Below are 24,179 nucleotides of genomic sequence, written 5' to 3' on the forward strand. Positions count from 1 at the left end.
AGCAGAGCAGCGCCATGACTCAGCACCTTTGGGTCCAAGCCGAGCAGCGCCACAAAAGAGGACCGGTCCAGTCTGCATGTCAGCAGGAATCCTGTCAAGCACCCAAAAAAAACAACATTCCACGCCGAGGTCACATGACCAACGCATGCGGTACAGTGACGGACTTCACTCGGATGTGGATGTTTACCAGGTTGGTACTTGGCGGATGGTGGGTCTGGATTCATGTACTACTACAGTCATGGTAAACGACGGGAAAAGCACCTACTACGCCAGAGAATAAGAAGATGTAGCAGGAGGGATCTGAATGAGAACATTATAAAGCAGTCACAGTTCATTTGTGCTTTTAAACATGCTATTCACATTTTTGACTCATAATGGTTCATTTATGCAAATTACGTGACATCATAGAAGTGTTGCCACAAATACATTGCAGTCCTGTGTGAAGCCTTTTCCCCTCCATCTTCCCCAGTGACAATTTAGACAGATTCTAGAAAATCCCACACAAGACCAACTTAAAAATGCATCCAAATATGATATGAATCTATTATAAACAGGCTGATTATTTTTCAAAAACTATTTATTGGCTTATTCTAGCGCAAAGGCACGGTTTGTGTGTACATATTAAACTCTTCTTTCTGTAAAATACATTTGACTTTGCACTGCAAGTCCCGTCGTGATACATACAGTCATCTTTTACGTACATGAACATATAGAACCTAGAAAACTACTTCCTTTTTTCTCCCCGGAGGTTTGCCGTTTACATTAATCTCAGCATGTCGCCCCACTCGCCACTACATTAGGTACACCTGCATTGAATCGTTTTCATATGCAAATACATTCTAAACATCTCTCACTACAATCATCCAAACTACGCATTATCATCATTTACAAAAGGCACAATTTGTATTTATAAATGACAGGTGTACCTAATGTTGTGGCCGCTGAGGGTCCTGAACCTCGGGGGTGAACAAAGTCGTCCAACAGCAAACTCCTGCATGCTCTTTATAATTCTATCTGCAAAGTAGAGAAGTAAATCCGATTAAAAAAAAGTCTTTCCTTCACAAAACAACACAAATTGTCAACAATGAATAAAATGGAGAATTATTATATTTCTTTGCCCCGGCCAGCCAGAGGTGGTTTTCCACATTTTAGAAAAAAAAAAAAAGTACATTTTGCAACACCTGCCGCTTTTGACCCTCTTGGCCCCAGAGGCAGTATAAAGATAAAGATCCGAGTATAAAAAATATATATTCACACATATTTGCTTATGACCAAGTGAACTGGCACCAGGGGGCATAAATAAAAGGTTCACATTTGAAATAAAAAAAAAGAAAGTGCTTCTGATTTTAAATTGATCATTAAAGCTTCTCCACAAATGAGCTTCTTTTGCTGTAACAAAATAAAAACATGTGGGCTTAGAGCAAACCTTTTCCTAACAAAAACTCAAAAATTCAAATTCAAAGCATGCAATGTCATATTTTTCATTTGGTTTAGAGGCAAAAAGCCAAAGCATTTTGGCTTTGGGAGGTGACAAAGCGGATTAGCATCATGATGAAATTGCTAATTGCCTTTCTTTTGCCTGAACAGGAATGGTGGCCTCTAGTGGTGAGGATAAACATTGCATTTTTCCACCAGACTAGCAATTACCACTGACTTGTGACTACAACCTAGTGGACACACCTTGCATTACACCTTCCCTAAGCCAACCATACACCAATGGACCAATCAAAACACTTCCTAAAATCCACGTTAACAACTTCCACCTTTTCAAGCTGCATTTTGCTTGCTCGTCTAAAAAGAAAGGCATGCCTGTACTTGCTTATCTCTACCAGGGCGCCGTGAGATGGTGCGATGGTGAAGTGGAACACAACACTGCATGTTTGCTCGACCCACAAAGACTCCAAAAGTGGAGCACCAGCACAGGGCAGCCGTCCAACAAAGCTTAGAAACATCCAGCTGTTTGGATTTTATGCTACATTAAGGGGGTGGGGTGGGGGGGTCAAAGTTCAGAGGCCAGGCAGCTTTCAGCACACAGTCTGGGAGAAAGGATGGCGGAGCAGCTCCTCGGCGCTGGGCCGCTGCTTGGCCTCCACGAAGATGCAGCGGATAAAGTCCTGCGCTTGGTCGGAGGCGTGCAAGGGCAGAAGCGGGTTGGTGGGCTGCGTGGCGATCTTAAAGATGGCCGCCATGGCTTCGTATTCGGCCCAGGGGGGCTTCTCGGTCAGCATCTCCACTACGGTGCAGCCCAGACTCCTAAAAGACGGACACCTTTGAATCTCTGCTTTCGTCCAATCACACGACCGCGCTGCCGCACCGGCGGCCAATCACAACGCAGAATGCGCGAGTGTGAAAATCGGCTCACCAGACGTCAGCTTTCCTGCCGTAGCCTTCGCCGCTGATCACTTCCGGGCTCATCCAGTAGGGGGTGCCGGTCACGGAGCGGATGCCGGTGCCAGACATGCAGATGGTCTGCAGACGCTTGCTGGCCCCGAAGTCTCCCAGCTTAACGTTGCCCTCCGAATCCCGCAGGATGTTGGCGCCTGGGAGCCGAATCCCGCACTGCCATCATTCTGTATTTATTCCTCCAAAATAAATAAATCCTTACCTTTAATGTCCCTGTGCACGATCATGTTGCTGTGCAGGTAGGACACGCCCTCCAGGATCTGCCTGGTGTACTTCCGGGTCACGTTTTCCGTCAGGGCGCCGTAAGCCTTCAGCTGGTCTTTCACTGAACCCTGAAAAGACGGAAAAAGTCGCCAACCCATCTTTGTTGAACTTACCGAGACACAGTCCACCATGTTACTGTTTAACACAGCAACTTCCTGTTCAGTGCTAAATAATCAAAATAAAAGTACTAACTTTCATTCATTTTCTACCGCTTTTCCCTCACGAGGGTCGCGGGGGGTGCTGGAGCCTATCCCAGGTGTCTTTGGGCAAGAGGCGGGACCTACACCCTGGACTGGTGGCCAGCCAATCACAGGGCACATATAGACAAACAACCATTCACACTCACATTCATACCTATGGACAATTTGGAGTCGCTAATTAACCTAGCATGTTTTTGGAATGTGGGAAAAAACCCACGCATGCACGGGGACAACATGCAAACTCCACACAGAGATGGCCGAGGGTGGAATTGAACCCTCGTCTACTCGCTGTGAGGTCTGCATGCTAACCACTCAACCGCCGTGCCGCCCAAGTACTAACTTATTTGTACTATTTTTACTATTTATGTCCACTTATGTCGACAAACATCTTCGGACCTGTCATGAGTTTTGGGTAGTGACCAGAAGGACAAGATGATCCATAAGGTAGGAGCTAGGTGGCCTGGCTCTCCCTTAGAAGCAAGGTGAGAAGTACCCTCATCCAGGAAGTGGATGAGATGGCCGGGCATGTGGTCAGGATGCCTCCCCGGGTCCGATTGATAGGCTGCCGCCCCGGCGACCCGACCTTGGATAAGCGGTTTTAACTTTGTGTATTGACTATGAAAACAGTTCCTTTGCTTCCCTGGGATTAAAAAAAAACTTCCGTTATTTGGGACAATGCCGTATCCTGACTGAGCGGAGCTTGGAAAGAGATGTGACAAACTCCAGAAAGTCTTTTCTTTTTGCGGTAGTTCATGGGAAAACCAAAACCACCTCCATTTCTTATCTACTTTTTGGAATCGTCAATGAGTTGGCCCGGGAACTTTCTGCTCGTGTTCCAGTTGGGAGTGAGGCTCTTGTCATCCGAAGATGGATTAGATTTATTTGCCTCCCTGAGATGATGTTTCTGTGTGAAAAAACCTTCAAATGACCCGTTTAAAAGAAAGCAGGACTCACGCCAGGCATGTACTCCATGAAGATGGTGAGGGTCCGCTCGTTGTGGTCCCTCAAGCAGCCGTAGTACTGCACGATGCGTTCATGATGAAGATTCTTCAGCAGCTGGATCTCACACTCCAAGGCGCTCACTTCCTGCACGGACGACAGCGATTTTTTGGTTGTCATCACCGCCATCTTTTGCTCAATTCATCCATTTTTGTGTTAGGAGGATTCAATAAAGTTACATCTTAACTAACGTTAGCTAGATGATTGATTTATGCTAACGAGATCGCTGCAGTCCGAACAGATGAGCTCATCCTTCATCGGTGGCGATGACTCCGCAGTCACATGACTAAATGTGATTCACAGTGTGACAATGTGGGATGCTGGTCCAGAGTTTTCCCATAAAAATCTTCTTTTCCTGAAAGCGGACTTTAGCCTCAAAATCACATTTTAACTAAAACCATGCGCTGCAGTTTTTGTGCAAGAACAGGAAGTGAGCGTCTCACCTTGCTGGTCTCAGGACTGTCGGGATCAAAATGGACTTGCTTGGCGGCCAGTTCTCTCCCGGTGTCTACGTCGTAGCACAGGTACACCTGCCCGAAAGCGCCCTGGCCGAGAAGCTTCCCTCGCCGCCACGTCACCGGAGCGCTCGGCGCTGGAAAACACCGGTAGATTCCGGATTTAAATTTGGGCCTTGTCAGTTGTAAAGGCACCGAAATGACTGACAGGTGTCGGTGGTACGGTCACTTACACTTATGAGCCACGGGGCGCTCCTGTGGGCGGAGTCTCCCCTGCGTGTCCACCAGCTGCCAGCTGCCGACGCTCTCCTCGCTGCCGTTCAGCGAGCGTCGTGAAGGCACCAGAGTGAAGAGATTCCCCTGGGGGCGACGGATCCTGGGAAAAGTCCTCCGGCCTGACGAAAAGAGGGAAGAAAGAAGCCGGTTGACAGAAAAACCGCAAAAGGCGTGAAGAGTCGACACGTGACGTCATCGTCATACCCTCGCTGTGGTCCTTGTGATGCAGCGAGACGTGGTAGCGGCGAGGGTACGTGCCTCCCTTGCCCACCAAGCGGTCATAGACGTGGTTCTCCCTGTCTGGAAATGCATCGGAACCAGATTGTCCAGAAGTCACTCCTGGAAAAAGTCATGATAAGGAAATGTTTGTGGTGGCTCACCTGAGAACTCTTGTCGATTGTCCGGGTAACTCTTGGCTCTGTGCATCCGAGACTTCCTCAGGGCGGGGCTGCAGCAGAGGAGAGGGATGTATTTTTATGACTTCTAACATTTGACCTCCAAAAGGAGGATTTTTAACATTTCTCACATCACACCTTGGAACTAAACAGCTGAAGAGTCTCAAGATGATTCATCATCATTTCTTCTGGATCCCAGAATATGCAGTAAGAGCCTACATCAACACCACTAATAACCTTATCTAATCCCATATAAATGCTTAAACTTGCTGTGGGAATGTCTAAACTCGGGAATTGGATTCATTTCACAGGCGCAAGTAACAACTGTCTATTTAAATTACCATCATTTACCATTTAAAGGGGAGCGAATATGCAAGGATTTGCTGTTTATCATAAACGATGAATGCAAACACAAGGTCCCCGCTGGGGGTTCATTCATTCATTTTCTACTGCTTATCCTCATGAGGGTGGCGGGGGTGCTGGAGCCTATCCCAGCTGGCGAGAGGCGGGGTACACCCTGGACTGGTGGCCAGCCAATCCCAGGGCACATATAGACAAACAACCATTAAACTCACATTCATACCTATGGACAATTTGGAGTCGGCAAGGCGGTCTAGTGGTTAGAGCGCAGATCTCACGGCTAGGAGACTTGGGTTCAATTCCAACCTCGACCATCTCTGTGTGGAGTTTGCGGATGTTCTCCCCGTGCAAGCGTGGGTTTTCTCCGGTTTCCTCCCACATTCCAAAAACATGCTAGGTTAATTAGCGACTCCAAATTGTCCATAGGTATGAATGTGAGTGTGAATGGTTGTTTGTCTATATGTGCCCTGTGATTGGCTGGCCACCAGTCCAGGGTGTACCCCTCCTTGTGAGGAAAAAGCGGTAGAAAATGAATGAATTAACCTAGCATGTTTTTGGAATGTGGGAGGAAACCCACACATGCACAGGGAAAACATGCAAACTCCACACAGGGTGGAATTGAACTCAGGTCTCCGAGCTGCGCTAACCACTAGTCCACCGTGCAGCACTTCGCCACTGGAGGTAAACATACGAATGATGTATATATTCACACATCAGGAATGCTGCTGACCTGTCCGAGTTGCTGTCCAGAGATTGACAGCTTCCAGACACGGAATTCTCTGCACTGCTCCAAGGATCCAGCACCTGCACGGAGCACCATAAACACATCTTCACATGCAAGATCCTCCTTATGTGTGTGCATGCTACACATCACGTGTGTGTGTGTGTGTGTGTGTGTGTGTGTGTGTGTGTGAACCCATGGCACAGTTTGTTTGACCTCTCACTCCCAACAACATTCAGTCATGAAAAACATGCTGGAAAAGTTTGTTTTCAAGTTAGAAGATAATTACGGATACGGGCGGGGCCACTCACACACTGGTCGCTGGTCTCTGGGATGAACTCCCCCTCGCTGTTGATGCTGGTGTAGGAACCTTGGCGTGCGATCCTCTGCTGGCGTTCCGGCACGTAGCCGGGAGGCGGCGAGCTACGTCCCGTGTTCTGAGAACCTGGAAATTCAAAAGTGGGAGGGAGAGGGGGGGGGGGGGGGGGGGGGGGGGGGGGTGTTAGGAACAGGACAAACGCTGACTGTAAACTAAATGCACTTTGCAGTCTGCAGGCTGGAATTTCAACATCAAATGAAAGCCCACAGTCTGATGCCGTCATAACGTCCAACACTGGAGCCACCGCTGAGACCCCCACCCGCTCCAAAGGAAAAATAAATCCCGGCAACACTAATAGCGCGGTGTAATCTGATTGGCCGCGGGCCAGAAGGCATCATCTAGTATTGGAGAACAGGAAAAGGAAGAGGAGTCGTCGCTAGAAGGGGAAGACTCGGAAAGAACAGCCAGTGGGGAAGAAGACTAAAGCCTGCGTGACGACACCGAGGCTGAATATTAAAAATATTAAAGATCGCGAGTCGGTCAGATTAAACAGGATTAAACAGATTAAACGAGCATCGATAGCGAGGTGGCGTACTTGTTGAAAGATGGCGCCCCCTAGGTTCCGAGGACTGGTACACCGTGCAGACGTCGCCAGTGGACTCGGACGCCTTGATCCTCACCTGCTTGCAGGGGACGTGGTAAGACGGGGACGGGGCCTGGAAGGGAAAGGGAGAATATTTGATGGTCGGCAAACTAGTGCTGGTCCTCGAGGCCACAACGGGACGTGGCGGCCATTTTGCTATTTGTAAACATGCTGAACCCAAGCTAATCTAGATATGCTAAGAGGTTCTCTTCATTGGAAGAAAGACCTGACCTGTTGCTTTTTGAGACATGGCTTGCCCCAAGCTTTCATGCTACAACGATGGTGTGTTCAAGTACCACAGAACAAGGTGAAAAATATTCAAACTTGGTGAAAAAAACATTATCAGTGAATCGTAATGAAATAAACACATGCAAATTGTGTTGTACATTTTGTACTAGCACATATTCATAAACTATATAATTACTATAAACTATATAATTAGGGTTATTTGTACCAACATTAGCATCAACACAATCTTCTTGTTTGACTGTATTTTTAGTACTTGTTAGCAAATATGGCAATCCATGGCACTGTTTTAGTTGACAGGAAGTACCCAATTCCACAAACTCCAAGCCCTGCTAGCATTACACTAACACTTATTATGCAATGGAGTGTTTAAGGGACTTGGAAAGTCTCCTTTTTCAACACCGCAGCAACTCCAACCGCTTTCACAACCTACAGCAGCTCTGTGGTGAAGACACAGCAGTGATGCAATAGTACTGTATGTCCTAAACACAAAGTGTGTGTGTGTGTGTGTGTGTGTGTGTGTGTCTCACCTTGTTGTGCTCCTGAGCGAGCAGCAGGATCCTGATGCTCTTCATGTTGGAGCTTCGGTCCAGCAGATCCACAGCCTTGTCGAGGTCGTCCTGACCTTTCAGAGGGATGGACAACTGCAGGGAAGCAACACACCTCAATAAACCTGCACACACGGAATCGAGTACGAGCTTCACATTTACCTCGTTGCTCACGTAATAGAGGTCCAGCTGCTGGCCAAACACAGACTTGACTTTGCGCTGGACGTCCTCGAGCTGCACAGGTCGTCCAAACATCAGGATCCTACACAAGAGGAAAACGGATGAGTTGCAGTTTTTAACATGAGTAAATTCCTCCGAGTGCACCTTTGCATACTTGTGGTGTGTACAGGCAGCCACAAGCTCACCGCAGCGCTTTCACCCCCCCCCCCTTTCCAGCTCACATAGAAGACTTTATAGACTCTATGTGTTTGCACACATGCACAGAAGGCCTGAATGAGCATGTTCCTTGAAATGGATCTGCATACTCACTGTTTCCCATCCATACATTCACATGGACCTCACTCATTAACACATTACATTGGAACTGCTTCATAACATACTCCATGTGCTGACAGAGAAGAAGAAGACCTAGCAGGAGGGATCATTTTGTTGTCTACAATTGTACGCACCTGTCATGGCATATTATGCAAACGAGATGGTGAGTAGATGAGGAAACACTGACGCCACGCAGGTATGTTTGGACGTGTACAGTCAGGTGGCTGACATTCTTATTTATGGACAAATGAGCAGGTAGGAGGTTTCGCGGGCAGCGAGCGCAGAGACATGCACGGGCTTCCCGTAATCCCCTCGGAGTACAAACACACTTGTGAATCCTAAACCAGCTCACCTCCTCTCGCCTGAGAACTCAAACTTCATCCTGACGTCCTCCTGAAGAGAAACAGACGCAGGCTTAAGTTGCTTTTATTATGAAATCATTCCTTGGGTGTGTGTCAACGGGATTAAATAGGAATGTGAAAATCATCATTTGTACGAGACTTGCGAGGTCCTCACTTTATTAGGTACACCTGTTTATGACGTAGGAGTTGTGGTTTCTGCGGTGTACGTCATTAATAACATCGTTAAAAGATGTCATTAGGCGGTGTAAGCCCCACCCACCTGTCTGTTAGCTTGAGTCGCCGTCTTCAGCTTGCCGCCGTCGTACGGCAGGACAGGCTGGCGCCGCGTCATCTGCAGGGCAACGAGGTCCTTCATGATGGAGTGGAGAGCCTGCCGTTCATCTGGAGAGAGCGTCCAAACGACAATAAAAAATAAAACACTATTTTGTCCCCTTTTTTCTTTTTTTTGTGGTGGCCCGTCACAGATTAATTGGACCGCCACAAATAGGATTGACTCAACCTGTTCGTACTGGGTCATGAATGCATTACAAGGCACCTGGTCTGCCAGGAAATAAGAAGATACAGCACGAGGGATCGCTTTGTTTCTATATTTAGCAAGTAGAAGCCACAAATAGATGACAGCCCTGTGGGTACCACTGAAAAAGGTATCACAAGTGGAATCAACATCACACTTTTTGAGTGCCTAAAAGGGGCGGGTCTAGACCCGGTGCAGTGTGTTGACCGGTGAACTGAGATTGGTCATTTTCCAGAATGGGAAGAAGACAAAAAAAAATAAAAAAATAAAATAAACAAGAAGAAAGATGTCCTCCATTGTTGGCTGTTGTTTACTGTGTGGCCTTCCTCTTCTTTGTTGAATTCGTTGGCGCCTTACACGGCGTCGCCACGCTGCTGTCACGCTTTTTACGCCTACACACGCAAGACACACTTGCACTTCCTGGACGGTGACGGCGGTCTGAGAAGCATGCTATAGAGTAAAAAAACGGATGGCAGAGATGCAAGTGGGCATGCCCAGTAAAAGACTCCATTGTCCAGCGGAGTGTTGAGGTGTACGAGGGATGATTTTTTATGTGCCTACTCCCACGTTTGATCTCTGGGCAGGTTTTGCCTCGCTGGACAAACTCAGAGAGAAAACATTCCACATGTGTAGTTTGGACCGACATCAGACGGCCCCGGTGCGGCGGCGAGAACCAGAACCCCGCGTCTTACGGCACGGAAACCCAATCCTTCACCTGCCAGAGTCTGGAGCGGCCGCTCTGACGGGCCTCGGCCTCTGGGAGGGCGGGGGGCGGCTTCGGTGTAGTGTGATGCATGTTTGATTTATGAGCAAAAACCCAAACCGTCTGTCTGGCATCAGCGTTTTGGAGGACTTACTCATTGTGGGTGCTTGCGTGAGTGCCCCGCGTGGTCCTCAAACCGATCTTCAGAAGCGCTGCCGGGCCAACTGAAACAAACACAAACACACGCTTTGCTTTTGCAGACGCAGCACAAGGATGTGAGTCAGACAGGAGAAGACAAAGGTTATCAGCCAGACGTGCAACAATTGTCAGGATGCGAGCGCTGCCATCTTGACGGTAAACAAACTCTCAAGTAGGAGAGCCGTCGAGGGAAACCCGGCTGCGGCGGGAATGTCCTTTTGAACACAGCAGACAAGCGACTGTTTCCCCACAGGGCTACGATGTATCTGTGGTGTTGTGTTTGTGATAGATGACATCACAGATGTTGTGGAAGTCATTTCCCGTAAGACAGCAACTTATTGAAGTATTTTGTTCAGTCGCCACGGCAACAACAAATGCCCTAAATGAGACAAACCCTGGCCCCAAGCCGTGCTGACAGTACAGAGGAGTTATCGGCGCACCAAAGGATGCGCGTCTTACATCTGACGGCTGGGATGAAACACAGCAAAGCTCTTCTGTTCACGGCATGGCCAGCATCGGCACCCATGGCAACCCGTGACTTCTGGGTAATCATCACCCACAGGAATGCCGGGCACGTCTGTCTGCGGCCGGCGGAGCGTTGCCGCGCTGCTTTCAAGCATCCGCGGCTCGCATGCTCAGCTGCCAAGAGGGAAGGTGTTTAAGTCCTTCCATTTATTTATTTATCAATAATGCCGGGGGGTTCGATGCGGTGGTTACTTCAGGGAATGCTGGGAACGCTCAGCACCCGGGCGATGTGACCTCTGCCCGCTGCTGCCCTCCACTTCTCTACTGATTCCGATTAGCTTCCGAGCGGAATGTGGGGAATTCAGCGGCGGAAGAGGCAGCCCTCTGCCAGTCCACTCAGCTGTGCCCGCTTTATTTTCCTTGTATCACATTTCTAGGACTCGCAGGATTTACAAGGATTTTCCTCCCCCCTCGCCCCCCCACTTTTCTCTGCCTCTGGAGGTGTTTAGTCTGAGGCTGTTTTTCCCAGTCCTGCTTCCCGCTCAGGCTAGCAATCATGTGGACGTGAAACAGGCCTCTAATGTTCTTCATGTAAAAGAGAGTAATTGTTTGTTTAACCTATTTTCAAATGAAGATAGGCGTTCGGGTTCACGGACACTCGGCAGTGACATCATCTTTTCTGCTTACACACAAACCTTCTACAGAACTCCTGAACGCAGCTGCAAAAACCACGCACACAAACGCAACAGCAATCTGTCCCTGATAACACCATAAAACTGTAGTCATATCATTTATCTTCAATTCATTCACTTATTATCTCATCATTATTGCTTCATATATTTTGCATTTATGGGCTGCACGGTGGTCGAGTGGTTAGCGCACAGACCTCACAGCTAGGAGACCCGACTTCAATCCCACCCTCGGCCATCTCTGTGTGGAGTTTGCATGTTCTCCCCGTGCATGCGTGGGTTTTCTCCCACATTCCAAAAACATGCTAGGTTAATTGGCCACAGGTATGAATGTGAGTGTGAATGGTTGTTTGTCTAAATGTGCCCGGTGATTGGCTGGCCACAGCCTCTCTCCCAAAGACAGCTGGGATAGGCTCCATCACCCCCATGTGACCCTTGTAAAGATAAGCGGTAGAAAGTGAGTGAACAAAAGTGTAAATGTGACTATAGGGGTGTTATTTCATGTCTAGAGGGCTCTAATAGTGTTAAAAGCCGTATTTAGGAGGTCGTAAACACATTTTCGACGCTCTAACTAGTAAAATATTCCATTTATAAATAAGGAATCCTACATCGCACTGCACGGCAGATGAGCGGTTAGCGCGCAAGGCCTCACAGCTAGGAGACCTGAGTTCAATGTCCATGCATGCGTGGGTTTTCTCCGGGTACTCCGGTTTCCTCCCACATTCCAACAACATGCTAGGGTAATTAGCGACTCCAAATTGTCTATAGGTATGAATGCGAGTGTGAATGGTTGTTTGTCTATATGCGCCCTGTGATTGGCTGGCCACCAGACCAGGGTGGACCCCGCCTCTCGCCCAAAGACAGCTGGGATAGGCTCCATCCCCCTGTGGCCCTTGTGATAATAAGCAGTAGAAAGTGAGTAAACAAAAGTCTAAATGTGACTATAGGGGTGTTATTTCATGTCTAGAGGGCTCTAATAGTGTTAAAAGCCATATTTAGGAGCGGTAGGATGAAATAAACATGTTGAATCACGGACATGTTGAATCACATGACATTCTTTACTGTAATCCACTGTCACCTGCTCAGCTCCGGAATGTTCCAAACTAGTCTTTATGGGAATTCCATAACTTTTCCCTGCCTTGCAAGTACAAAAAAAGCTCCACCAAGGCCTAAAAGGTCTAATTCAAACAATGTAGGATGTGGAGATAAGGAATTAGGCCTTGGTGGAGGTCAATGATGGGGTCATGCATGTCCACACATACATGAGGCCATGTTTACATCACTTCCCTTTGCGGGACACATTGGGACATTACCACCAAAACACTCACCTGTGTCACGTGTGTCCTCCAATCATCTTCATCTTCATCATCATCCTCAGTGGGCAGCGCCATAATGGGCCATGGTGTACACAGGTGGATGTCTCCACGCACCCACGCAGAATGACACTTCCCAGGTAAAAGCAAACAAGGTCACGTGGGGGGTTTAGACCGGAAATGTTCCTTAAGAGGTGTTCCCGAACGTCGCATTTTTGGAGAACTTGTTAAATTTGTTCAGGGCAAACATCTGGATCAGGAAGGTGTCCCATTCACTTCTTGGAGTTATTTGCATCCATAATTCAGGAGAGTTAGCCTTTCTTCCTGCTACGTCCAACAACGGGGTCCAAAGTATGCTTGAATATGAATTGTGTACCAAAACTGAACTGAACGTAAAGTATGAAAACAAACAAACAACGCTTACTTATGGCGCCGAGTTGTAGCAAACCTCGTCAGACTTCGTGGAACTTTGCCCGGAGTTCATTCGGCAGCCAAACGAACTAAATTAGGACGACAAACTTCGTCTTTGAACCACCATCATGTACACGATGTAGTCTCCAAAACAAAACAAAGCACAAAATCATTTCCAAGCGACTACATCCAACTTCCTGACAGGGAAAAAAAAACATTTCACCACCGGAACCCACTTTTAAGCGTCCAAGTCGTCCTGAAAAGAAGACATCGCCATGTTTTCCGAAACGTCCTAACACATTCTTGGTCCAGTATTCCACTAAAAGCCGTCTTTTAGGATTTATTGAGCGTTCAAACTAGCTAAATGAGCACTGTGCAGACTCGGGGTCGCGCACTGTACTTCTTCTCGCTGGAGATGTGACCGCAGGAGCGCGCGCCACCATGTGGGCGGAGCCATTGTGACGTTGTGTGATGCTCGAGTGGCCTTCAGGGACGCTCGGAAATCTGAAGTGTGGCAAGACAAGACCGTTCAGAGCTATTCTAAGGTTATTTTCATGTAAAATAACGCAATGTAAGTGGTTACAAGTGATTTAGTTTATAGTATTGTGTGTAAAAGTAATCGAAACAATTAATGTTGGGAGGTAAACCTAGGGTAGCTTTAAAAAAAAAACAAAGAAAAATAAGACTTACTCTGATGAATAAAATCAACACCAGCATTTTAATTTTTTCTCCAAAAGCATGTAAAAAAACCCAAGACAAAAAACATGACAAATGCTCAAAATATAGAGGCAAAAAATGAGGGGCGCTTTAAAATGCAATAAAAAGTCAAATAAGGGAAAGAGGAGGAGGAAGTAAAAGACTGGCAAGACACAGTCTGAGCGTTCTTTTGCTGTAAGGCCACCTCAATCCGTAGGTTAAGTGTGTAACGTTGACTCACATTAGCCAAGAGGCATACATTTGAAAAGATCTCCATGACAACAGCATTGAACACTAAAGTCCACATCAAAAATGTTGCACGAGAACAAAACAAAAATATCAAAAACTTTTTTTTTTTTCCAAAGAAAACCGCAATCATTCACCTGACCGGCGGTTGCAGTTGTACCTTGGCGAGTGACAAAAGACGGCATTTCTACACACGACAACTTTGATTTGAAAGCATTCAAGGATTAAAAAGACATTGTCACACACGGAACAGAGATAGCAGTAGTATACATTATTCTGTGGAATGACAGCGGGAAGAAAATGGCTGCTGGTCGCGTGGAGTCATGTCATGTTTAGGAATGTGGAGTGAGTGCTTTTTGGAAAAGGCATGATCACAACATTTAAGTCTCCTTTGTATCGGCATGACAATGTCTAAGGCTTCTTTTCTTTAGAAAACAGAAACTAATATCCATCCGTTTTATTATTTCTCTCTCCTCACAGCGTGTTCAAGCCTTTCCCTCACAAAAAAAAAAAACACTGAATCATTCAAGTGTCAGTCAAGTCTCAGCGGCATCCCCTAAAATGGCTTCTGAAACATAAGACGTGGAAATCCTGCCTGTCTAATTGGATCTAGGGGTCTGGGTGCGGCGCTGCGGTCTCACACTGCAGGCTTGTGAGGCAACTTGTTTAAAAAACAACATGGAATAAAAAGGCCTTAAAAATGAAAACAACTCACATTTGATTCTTCCTCAGACGAGACGACATGTCCCCCAGCAGGGGGCGCTCAACACTAACCACATGCAGCATGCACGACTCCTATTTGTTGAGGGGCAGGGTGGCGGGGACCCACACTAATGTGACCTCAGTCAGCCTCCACTTGTTGGTAGAATAAAAGAAATCAGACCTGCCAACGTTTTTCATTTGGGATAAAAGGCTTAAAAAATGACATATTTAGAGATGACGCTTTGTGTTATTGCCCTAACCCTAACCCTTGTTAGTGCCCTTGTGGACGACTCGTATTCACACAGGAAATGCTCTACAAGTCGACCAATGGCAGCCTGTAGCGTCTGCAGAGTACAAGAAATGCTTACATGTTGGCAGGTCTGAGAAATAGGTCCATTTGCTAAAAGGGTTTAGCTCATAAGATAGCAAGAAGGCAATTATTAAAAAGATTAAAATGGCACAACTGGAGCGTTTTCCTCCAACCATCATCATCATCATCATACATGGGGGGGTTGAAAGTGGCGAATGTCCTGCGAGAATGAGCAGTGACTTTTGGGGTGGTGGGGGTGGGGGGTGCTCACCAATCACAAAGTACAGCTCTATTTACAGATACTTTACAAAAACACAGAACAATCGGAGGCTTGTGGGAACGGCTCAGAAAGGAGACACGGGATGAACTTATTCCAAAAAAAAAAAAAAGTCGCTCCGAGAATGAAATGAAAGATCAATCACGCCACTAAAAGGCCGATGGAGCGTTCCAATAAGGCCATTGGGACCTGCGAGGTTGAGGCGGAGGTTGCGTTCACACTTGAGGTTCGGTACCAACAATTAAAAAAAAAAAAAAAAAAAAAGACGGTTGGGGCACACTTTGGTGTGTTTGGCTTCGCGTTCACACAGGTATTTTTGTCATGTGACCAAAGGAATACGTGAGATCTTCATTGGGCGGCTTTTGTGACTTATTACGACACTGATCTGAAAGCGTTATTTTTATATTCTGCTATATTTACAAGCTTAGATTTCATTAAATGCTTGTAAAATATCTAAATAAATAATAATAATCAATAATTTTATCTGTCATTTCACACAGCACCAAAACGCACCAGAGTTCCTTTTAACCGCAGAAACCAACACAAGTGCGAACACAACCGCCAAAAGACCCACGAAAAGAACGATAAAATGAGCCCATGTTGGAATGACAACAAAGACGAGAGGTGAGCTGTTGCTTAGTAACACGACAGTACCCTGTTGGACCCCCCCAAGGTGCAGGAGTGGACGCACCCTCGGGATGGTTACGGTGTTTAAAGGAACACGTTTATAAAATCCTTGGGTGACAACTGCCAATAAAGAGCCTCTGAACTTTGACCTGAGTGTGAGTGAGTGTGAGTGTGTGTGTGTGTGTGTGTGTTTTGTCGGCCCTGATGTTTGCATGCACATACAGTATATAAAATGGGTGCAAATCATTGATAATAATAATAATAATAATAATGAAAACATAATAACTACAGCATGGTAACATTCCCTCTCGCGATGGCAGAGAAGGCTTTTGGTCACAATCACCAGGAAGAAAAAGAGAACTTATCTCCAAGCTGCTGTGGGGAATCTGATGGCGTGTAAAAAAGGGAAAGAGAAAAATAAAAATGTAGCGGGCGGGTGATGTCACCGTGCTCCGAACGAAACGGACGCCATTTTTCACGCCGTCTTGGTGATGTTTTCTGTCTCCTTGGAGGCCCAACGCTCTTTGTGCTGCTTGCGTCCGAATCCCTCGTCGTAGTTGCCTTTGCTCTTGAACAGCTGCTGGAAATGAGGCTTGCAGTAGAACTCGCCTTGCAGGGCGGCAAAGTTGCCCAGGCTGGGGGAGGAGAACGAGGACCACGTGGTCACATGTTGCAAAGACATTCGTTTTTCATGTTTTTCGTAAGGAATAAGCAAAATGTGAGGTCACCTGAGCTTGGTGTTGCAGTGCTTGCAGCAGAAGCAGGTGGAATGGAAGACCAGGTTGTTGGCGACCAGTCTCTCCATGGGGTAGACCGTCTTGTCACATGATGAACACACCTCCTTCTGGGTCTTAAAGCTGAACGACTGAGACACAAGAGACCAACCTTTAGTAACGTAGCAACACATTTCATACATTAGTTAGTTTTTTGCCCAATTCCGTTGTCCTAAGTTGTGACGGGTACCGAAAAACCGACGTATACTGTACAGCAGGGGTCTCAAACACGCTAGTTTGAGGCCCCCGCCTTGATATGAAAGTTTAATGTCAAGTTTGATATGGATGCTGTATGGTATCATGTACCCAGAAAAAACTATTACGTTTGATTAATGTTCATGCTAAAGGTTAAATAACTGTTAATAGTTATCCTCCCTATCCGTGTGGAAGTGGTAAGTTTTTGGCTTTTTTTTAAGTTTAAAAGGAAATAACTTGGAGGCTACCGTTTAGGTCGCTAGCTCTCTAGTTTGCGAGTTAGCATGTGTCTCAAGACCCTGCAGTTGCGCAATATGTTGTAAATAAAAAGAGTATAAATGTGACTATAGTCGTGTTTTGTCATGTCTACAGGGCTCTAATAATGCTTTGTATAATTTGTCTACCCACCAACTATATGTGGTTTCTTAAGTTTTTATTATTTATTTATTACTGATTGATTTTCTTTATTCTTGATTTGTTTATTTATTTTTCATCTTATTTTGTGCAGAAAAATAAAAATTAAGATATTTGAGAACAGTGGAATGTTTTATCAGAGCTTTTATTGTAGAAAATCGGAACCAAAGCACTGAAAAAGTTTGTATATTTTTCTGTTGCGTTTTTTTTTTTTTTTGGAAAACCTGATGTGGCCCAGCCTTGCCCAGACCCTAGCTCCAGTGGCCCCCAGGTAAATTGAGTTTGAGACCCCTGCTGTACAGCTTTTTCACAAAATGCATTGCAGTGGTGTCCAAATGTGGGCCGGAGGGACATTTTCAGCCCGCCATCACCTGCTACGACACGCTAATGCACTTTACTGTAGCGATCCCAATCCCCCCGCCTGGTGAGAAAGGTGGCTTATCCGTCCTCCCGTTAAGGCTGAGCGGCATCAAAGTGGGACAAGAAGTAACCAACTGGAGGCCTCATGATGTCCAAGTCCATTAGTTTTATTACGTAAGCTCATTTCTTCCTCCCAGCTAGTGACTGCATGGAACACGGCCATGTTTGGGCTGCACGATGCAAGCATATACTGTACGGGGGCAAACGCCATGCAGTCTGTGGAGCATCATGCTAATTATTACTTTAGAATTACCTTGGAGCGCTGGACTGGCTTCTCCTCGGTGCTTCTCGTGTCCTGAGGAGACATTTAAAAACACTTGTCATTCCAACCTGATGCAACACTGCTACCAGAAAGAGAAGATGTGTTCTCACGGTCCTCCTGTTACCTTAACCCAATATTACCGCCTCCTAACCCCGCCCCCCGCCCCCCCTCCATCTGCCTCTTTGCACCCGTGGGAGAGGATCTCGTACCTTCTGGCCGCTCGTGCCAGTTAAACAGCGGGATGCTCGGCATGGGGCCGCCGGACTCGGCATTACAGGCCGTATACGGAGGTCCTACCTCAGATGTACTCCGTCATGCGTAACCAGTATTGCTTTAAACACCGGGACTGTACATTCCATTGTCCAGACGGGCCTAATGAAGTGTCCATTTTAAGCCCGCATCATGTGACCTCCAGTCAGTCAGGCGAGGTGAAGCCAAAATATTACCATGTAAAACAGTATGGCCGCAGCAGAAGGAACGGCGGTGTGGCCTGCATGACGAACAGACCATCTCTGTGTGGAGTTTGCATGTTCTCCCGTGGGTGGGTTTTCTCCGGGTACTCCGGTTTCCTCCCACATTCCAAAAACATGCTAAATTAATTGGGGACTCCAAATTGTCCATAGGTATGAATGTGAGTGTGAATGGTTGTTTGTCTATATGTGCCCTGTGATTGGCTGGCCACCAGTCAAGGGTGTACCCCGCCTCTCACCCAAAGACAGCTGGGATAGGCTCCAGACCAGACCCTCGTGAGGATAAGCGGTAAAAATTCATGAATTAATGAACATTAGTAGAGCCCTCAAACCTTAACTAACACCCCTATAGTCACCTTTACACTCATATTCCCCAATATAGTAGACCTAATGAGAGTAAGGGCTGCACGGCGGGGAGTGGTTAGCGCGCAGACCTCACAGCTAGGAGACCAGGGTTCAATTCCACCCTCGGCCATCTCTCCGTGCACGTGTGGGTTTTCCTCCCCCATTCCAAAAACATGCTAGGTTAATTAGCGACTCCAAATTGTCCATAGGTATGAATGTGAGTGTGAATGGTTGTTTGTCTATATGTGCCCCGCCCCGGGATAGGCTCCAGCACCCCCCACGACCATTGTGAGGAAATGAATGAATGAATGTAACTTAAATGCAAAGACTACAACAGAAGTCCTTAGACTTTCCAGTATGTGGAAAGAAAAGATGGCGCCCCATTAAGAGTACAACAACCATAACATCAGAAAATCCATGCGGCCATTTAATCCTTAATTCATGTTGTGTCTCTCCTAATGCGCCACTTAGCAGTCGTACTGGTTATTTGAGAAGAGGATGACAACGAGACGAGCTTGTTATCAGCGGAGGATGCAGAGCTTCCTGATGTCTGATTCCGTAGCAGCGCCGCTATACAGTGTCATTTAGGCGCCATTGTCACATGTTGTTGTTGTTGTTGTTGTTCCACCAGAAAGGGTGGATGCGGATGTTTAAACGTACTACTGACACAACTGCGCTCGAAAGATATGTTGCCACAAGTCAAGCCGCCATGTTGGAGGCCAGGCGAGCGTTCAAGTAGCGACCTGCCGGAGACTTCCCGTGCCTCCTTCTGTTGCCTTATAAGTACATGACAAGGCTGCGTGGCGTCTCAAATGCAACAGGAAGTTGTTATGACACGTCTTCCTCGTTCTATCCAGTCCCCCGGCGGGTAACACACAGGCCGCTGCAGTCCTCACTCATCCAATAAATTAGGACCCCTTTAACGAACGTTTGGACGGCCTCGGAAAGAGCGAGCGAGAGAGTGAGAGAGGGAAGTGAATACAAATAAAGCAGGTTTTTGTCTCGGGCCTGGTATGTCTAAGCAAGACAAAGAGCACTTTCATAGGAGATGAAGTCGTCTTGCAGCACCACACTTCCACTTTAGCGTCAGAGACCGCTCACACGGGCAGGTGCTCGCTTGACGCAACTGCTTCCTCCTCGTCTTCCTCCCGTGTCTCAAGCTAAGTCGCTCCACGATGTAACACCTTTTCTACTAAAAACACAATAAAAGCGCATTAAACTAGAAAAGTCCACGGGTACCCCGGTTTCCTCCCACATTCCAAAAACATGCTAGGTTAATTAGCCACTCCAAATTGTCCATAGGTATGAATGTGAGTGTGAATGGTTGTTTGTCTATATGTGCCCTGTGATTGGCTGGCCACCAGTCCAGGGTGTACCCCGCCTCTCCTGCCCGAAGACAGCTGGGATAGGCTCCAGCAACCCCCGCGACCCTCGTGAGGAAAAGCGGTAGAAAATGAATGAATGAATGAATAAACTAGAAAGACATGGTGGTAGCCAACCACCATGTACTGCAACAGGCATTCTGCAGTTGTTGGTATGGCACTGGGAATGGAGTGCCACACTTTGCAGTTCAAGCAAAGTTGAACAGCACGATCCTCCAAACAGGTAAGACGGACATGCTTAGAATGCTTCGGTCTTTGCTAACATCTATCCTCACGCAACTGGTGACATTGTAGCTTTTGTAGCTTTGGTGTGTAATACCCGTCATTATGCTACACAGGTGTGCCTCAAGTCGTAGTTGGTGAGTAGATCACGCGTGCAGGCCATGCAAATCACGCAACTACTGCACAAGCAGCAAAGACACTCAGGCTCTGTTTGACAGCAGCATTCCATCAGCATGTACGGACCGGGTCGGCTCCGAGGTGCATTATTGTACAAACAGCAGCACTGGTATGAAGCCAAGAGCTGAACAGGTTTTTGAGTGCCTGCGTCAACTGGGAGTTGATCACTTGGAAGTCTGCAGCGTAATCACATATGGGGCTTCTTCTTCTTCTTCTCTTCCCCTTTTTTCCACGCAACCTCCATGCATGAAAACCGCAAAGTGATGCAGCATTTTGCAGCACTCACTCACTCACTCAACTTCCTGTCTGGGGAGACTGCCAAAGTTCAGATAGAACTTTAGCCAGCCAGCCCGCTCGGCTATGTTTGACGTAGGATGCTATTTTTAACAGAGAAATAAAGGAATGCAAACCTACTTTGCTCTTGATGAAGGAGCAATTAACGCCATATTTCTAACAGACTCGAAGCAGAATGAACGAGCCAGATTGTGTTGAAACTGAGAACTTGCACCGACTTGATGATGAGGAAAGAGTCTCATTGCGACTGAATTGTCTCTTCTCGTACGGCATGTTGAGCCCCCCCCCTTGAGGGGGCAGGTTCACAGAAAATACTGCGTCTCCAAGTTGGAACCGCATCATACAAGACCTCTGTACAGCAGAGGGGTGGACTCAAGTCACAAATGTTGATGACTCTTGACTGGACTTGACAATATCATCAAAGACTTGCGACTTGACTTTTTTTGGGGACTTGCCCCCCACCTCCTGCAAAAGCAAATAAAAAGTAGCAATCTCAAGCTAACCGTGGTCGGGATGATGGAGATCCAACGGAAAGCATTGCTGCAAGCCATTTGGGAAATTACAAAATTCCAGACTTGGATCAAATCTAAAGAATGTGTTGAGTCTTGATTAAGTCCCATCTTGCATTGACTTGATTACGGCGTCTTGTGCGTTGAGGGTGTGAATTCGGGGGCCAGGTATGTCGATTAATCGGTCTAATACGCTTCCCCTTTTTTGTGCTTGCACCAATGCAGCCAGCACATGCCGGCGACCCGGTTAACAGCTCTCAAGACCTCGAACAGCAGGCCAAGCAACCCCGCTCTGGAACATATGGCACCTTTGACACGCTGGACAAATCTGGATGGCGTGTCTTCGCTGCGTCTAATTATTTGTAAGAACATATGGCCAAACTCAGATCGGTGGCACAACGGAACCGGTGTCAAAATGTGTGACACTAAACAGGAAATGAAAAACCGCTACAGGGCGACGGACTGACCTAAGCCTCGCCGCCATATGCGCGGGACATAATGACAGACAGCTGCGGCGGTTGGTACCCCGCACGGGTACAAAGCGCTTTCACCAGATCACACATCGGCTCCTAAGCGGTTTTGATGACACAAACGCTGACGGGGATTTTGTCAGATGTGTTTTGTCTGAACAGCATTAGCGGACATCAGTGCGGCAACAGAATATAAACATGGCGTTCGATGCCAATTAGAGAACAATATTTGCTTTACAGTGGATGCTTTAAGGCGCTTTGGACCACCGCAAATGGATTTGGTGGCACCTGCTCACGCCCACTCACATTATAATGGGCAATCGTAACGAACTGGTCTACCAGTGAGGAAGAACACAAAGCACGAGGGATCAGTGTACACACACAAAAAAATATATGAATATATACAAATTTTATAGATTTAATTATAAGTTTATATTATATAAAAAAAGAGCAACAATATTTTTTCCACACCAAAATAAAGCACTATACATTTTAAAAATATATAAATATCTAGTAGGCTGCACAACGAGTGAGTGGCTAGCGCACAGACCTCACAGCTAGGACACCCAGGTTCAATCCCACCCTCGGCCATCTCTGTATGGAGTTTGCGTGGGTTTTCTCCGGGTACTCCGGTTTCCTCCCACATTCCAAAAACATGCTAGGTTATTTGGCGACTCCAAATTGTCCATAGTGTGAATGGTTGTTTGTCTATATGTGCCCTGTGATTGGCTGACCACCAGTCCAGGGTGTACCCCGCGACTCCCCTGCCACAATAATGCCACAAATACATTGCAGTCCTGTGGGGGTAATTTTCACCCAGCTTTCTGTTGGGTGTTGATCTGGATAGCATCATAGGTGGTGTTTTGGTCTGTTGGGCGTTCACACTCACTTTACTCACGACGAGAGTCCACTTATAGATGCGCAGAGACCCATTTCTTAGGCGGTATCGGTCCTGGACTGCCGGACAAGCCAGCAGACTCTAGTTTGTTTTAACCAGGTCAAAAATGACAAGTGTGAACGCACCCCAAATTAAATCCAACAGATGACACTTTCTCTTTGCAAAGCCAATACTGCTCAATTGAAGAGTGTTTGTTTACTATATAAAGTACAATAATAATAACCATATTTTTAAATGAATACATATGTGACCTGATGAGGTTCCTCTGCTCACCTTGTTGTGTAGTCCAAGTGTAGTACTGTTGTGTATATGTTGTGTAATGTACAGCGTAATGTAAGCAGGTCACAGCCGCCATGAATGGAAGCGATGCAACAAAAACAAACCCAAATATTTACTAATACAGCAAGACAAAGCCATTTGTAAGCATTGTGGTAAACCAGGACCGGTGTGTTAGAAAGAGGAAGACTCATTTTAACAGCGTTACAATGCTGGATTTGAATGCAGCATTTAATAATAGCAATTATGCACCTTTTGTGGTTGCTTTTAATTAGCCAGCCGGCGAGCTAGCTAACTTCATTGATAAGAAATCAAGCCAAGCAAAAGCATGGTTGTGTAGCTAATTTATATTTATATTTATTTAGTTATTAAGTTAACAAGGGTTTAGCATTGAGCATCTCCACACTGCTGGATGTTAGTCGAACACCCCGGACATCAACGCCTCACCTCGCCGAGCATAAAGGCGGCGTCGCGGGAGGGAGGAAGACGAACTGACGCGAGAAGAACACTCACCATCTTCGCTATTGCTCGGGCAAAACACTCGCCGGTAAACAAGGTGTCGATTCCGCCGGAGGTTCGCGCTTTGAGTGTCCCTTCCGGGATGCTTTGTTCCAGGGGATGCCGGTGTGTCTTCTGCCCGCCGCCTCGTTGCTTGTCTCTGCTTTCAATAGCCAGTTTTTGTCCCCCCCCTCCCCACCAGCAGCAGCAGCAGCAGCAGGACGTCGCACGCCATTGGCTGGATTCTCCTCTGAGGCGTTTAGGGGCAAATCGTACAACCCAGTTTTTGTTTGACATTGGGGAGTTGACGTTTTGTATTACCACTTTATTTTAAAAATCGCTTTTGCAATATCATTTCAATTCGTTATAATGTGTACCTTTTCACAATCTGTCAATAAATTACAGCTTTTCAAATGATTTTTGATTGTGTCACGCAACTCCTAATTACATTGCCTCCAAACATGACTTTGTGATGTGACTTGAACGAGCCTGGTCAGAAGGGTCGATGGTCATGCGTGTCCTTCACTGACAAGCTTCTTTTGACTTGGAAAGCTAACCAGTTAGCATTTCCAAATATAAACATTCGCTCGGCCAATTCAGGTCTACCAGATGAAGTTGCAGAACAGTGGCATTTATGGAATACTCATGAGGTACCAACTGAAATCCTAAATATTTTAACTATAAAATATTTTCATTTTCTAATAATTAAGCAATCTGTCTGTGTTTTGCAGGAGACA

The 24,179-nt window shown here is 46.6% G+C and overlaps 2 protein-coding genes across 4 annotated transcripts; both read right to left on the reverse strand.

Moving 5' to 3' along the window:
* Positions 1-547: 547 nt before the first annotated feature.
* map3k3 (mitogen-activated protein kinase kinase kinase 3) lies at positions 548-13,391 on the reverse strand. 3 transcript variants are annotated; one of them, XM_078797278.1, is made up of 18 exons: positions 12,993-13,391; positions 12,584-12,700; positions 10,058-10,127; positions 8,946-9,067; positions 8,677-8,717; positions 7,992-8,091; positions 7,812-7,925; positions 6,988-7,108; positions 6,385-6,518; positions 6,083-6,156; positions 4,978-5,045; positions 4,802-4,897; positions 4,555-4,716; positions 4,310-4,458; positions 3,822-3,953; positions 2,606-2,735; positions 2,363-2,540; positions 548-2,253 (listed from the first exon to the last, which is right to left on the reverse strand). In XM_078797278.1, exons 3-18 carry the CDS (start codon positions 10,059-10,061, stop codon positions 2,025-2,027), a joined length of 1,854 nt encoding a protein of 617 aa, XP_078653404.1. In that variant the 5' UTR covers positions 10,062-10,127; positions 12,584-12,700; positions 12,993-13,391; the 3' UTR covers positions 548-2,024. The 3 variants fall into 3 exon arrangements, with proteins under 3 accessions (XP_078653404.1, XP_078653403.1, XP_078653405.1); XM_078797277.1 differs by having other exon boundaries at positions 12,584-12,895; XM_078797279.1 differs by lacking the exon at positions 548-2,253 and having other exon boundaries at positions 2,368-2,559; positions 12,584-12,895.
* Positions 13,392-15,707: 2,316 nt separating this feature from the next.
* Positions 15,708-23,625, reverse strand: limd2 (LIM domain containing 2). The gene is made up of 4 exons (XM_058050205.2): positions 23,458-23,625; positions 17,893-17,934; positions 16,566-16,702; positions 15,708-16,472 (listed from the first exon to the last, which is right to left on the reverse strand). Exons 1-4 carry the CDS (start codon positions 23,458-23,460, stop codon positions 16,313-16,315), a joined length of 342 nt encoding a protein of 113 aa, XP_057906188.1. The 5' UTR covers positions 23,461-23,625; the 3' UTR covers positions 15,708-16,312.
* Between the last annotated feature and the right edge of the window lie 554 nt (positions 23,626-24,179).

This window comes from Doryrhamphus excisus, linkage group LG16, assembly GCF_037039965.1.
Source record: "Doryrhamphus excisus strain RoL-2023G ecotype Guam linkage group LG16, RoL_Dexc_Guam_v1.1, whole genome shotgun sequence".
Classification (NCBI taxonomy): domain Eukaryota; kingdom Metazoa; phylum Chordata; class Actinopteri; order Syngnathiformes; family Syngnathidae; genus Doryrhamphus; species Doryrhamphus excisus.

Excerpts from the sequence above, each read along its gene's own strand:
- map3k3 (XM_078797278.1), bottom strand. Across the intron at positions 7,109-7,811 it reads TCGCTCAGGAGCACAACAAG|GCCCCGTCCCCGTCTTACCA; the intron begins GTGAGACACACA and ends TTTCCCTTCCAG. Across the intron at positions 2,541-2,605 it reads CGTGCACAGGGACATTAAAG|GCGCCAACATCCTGCGGGAT; the intron begins GTAAGGATTTAT and ends TTCGGCTCCCAG.
- limd2 (XM_058050205.2), bottom strand. Across the intron at positions 16,703-17,892 it reads AGCCAGTCCAGCGCTCCAAG|TCGTTCAGCTTTAAGACCCA; the intron begins GTAATTCTAAAG and ends CTTGTGTCTCAG. Across the intron at positions 16,473-16,565 it reads CACTGCAACACCAAGCTCAG|CCTGGGCAACTTTGCCGCCC; the intron begins GTGACCTCACAT and ends CTCCTCCCCCAG.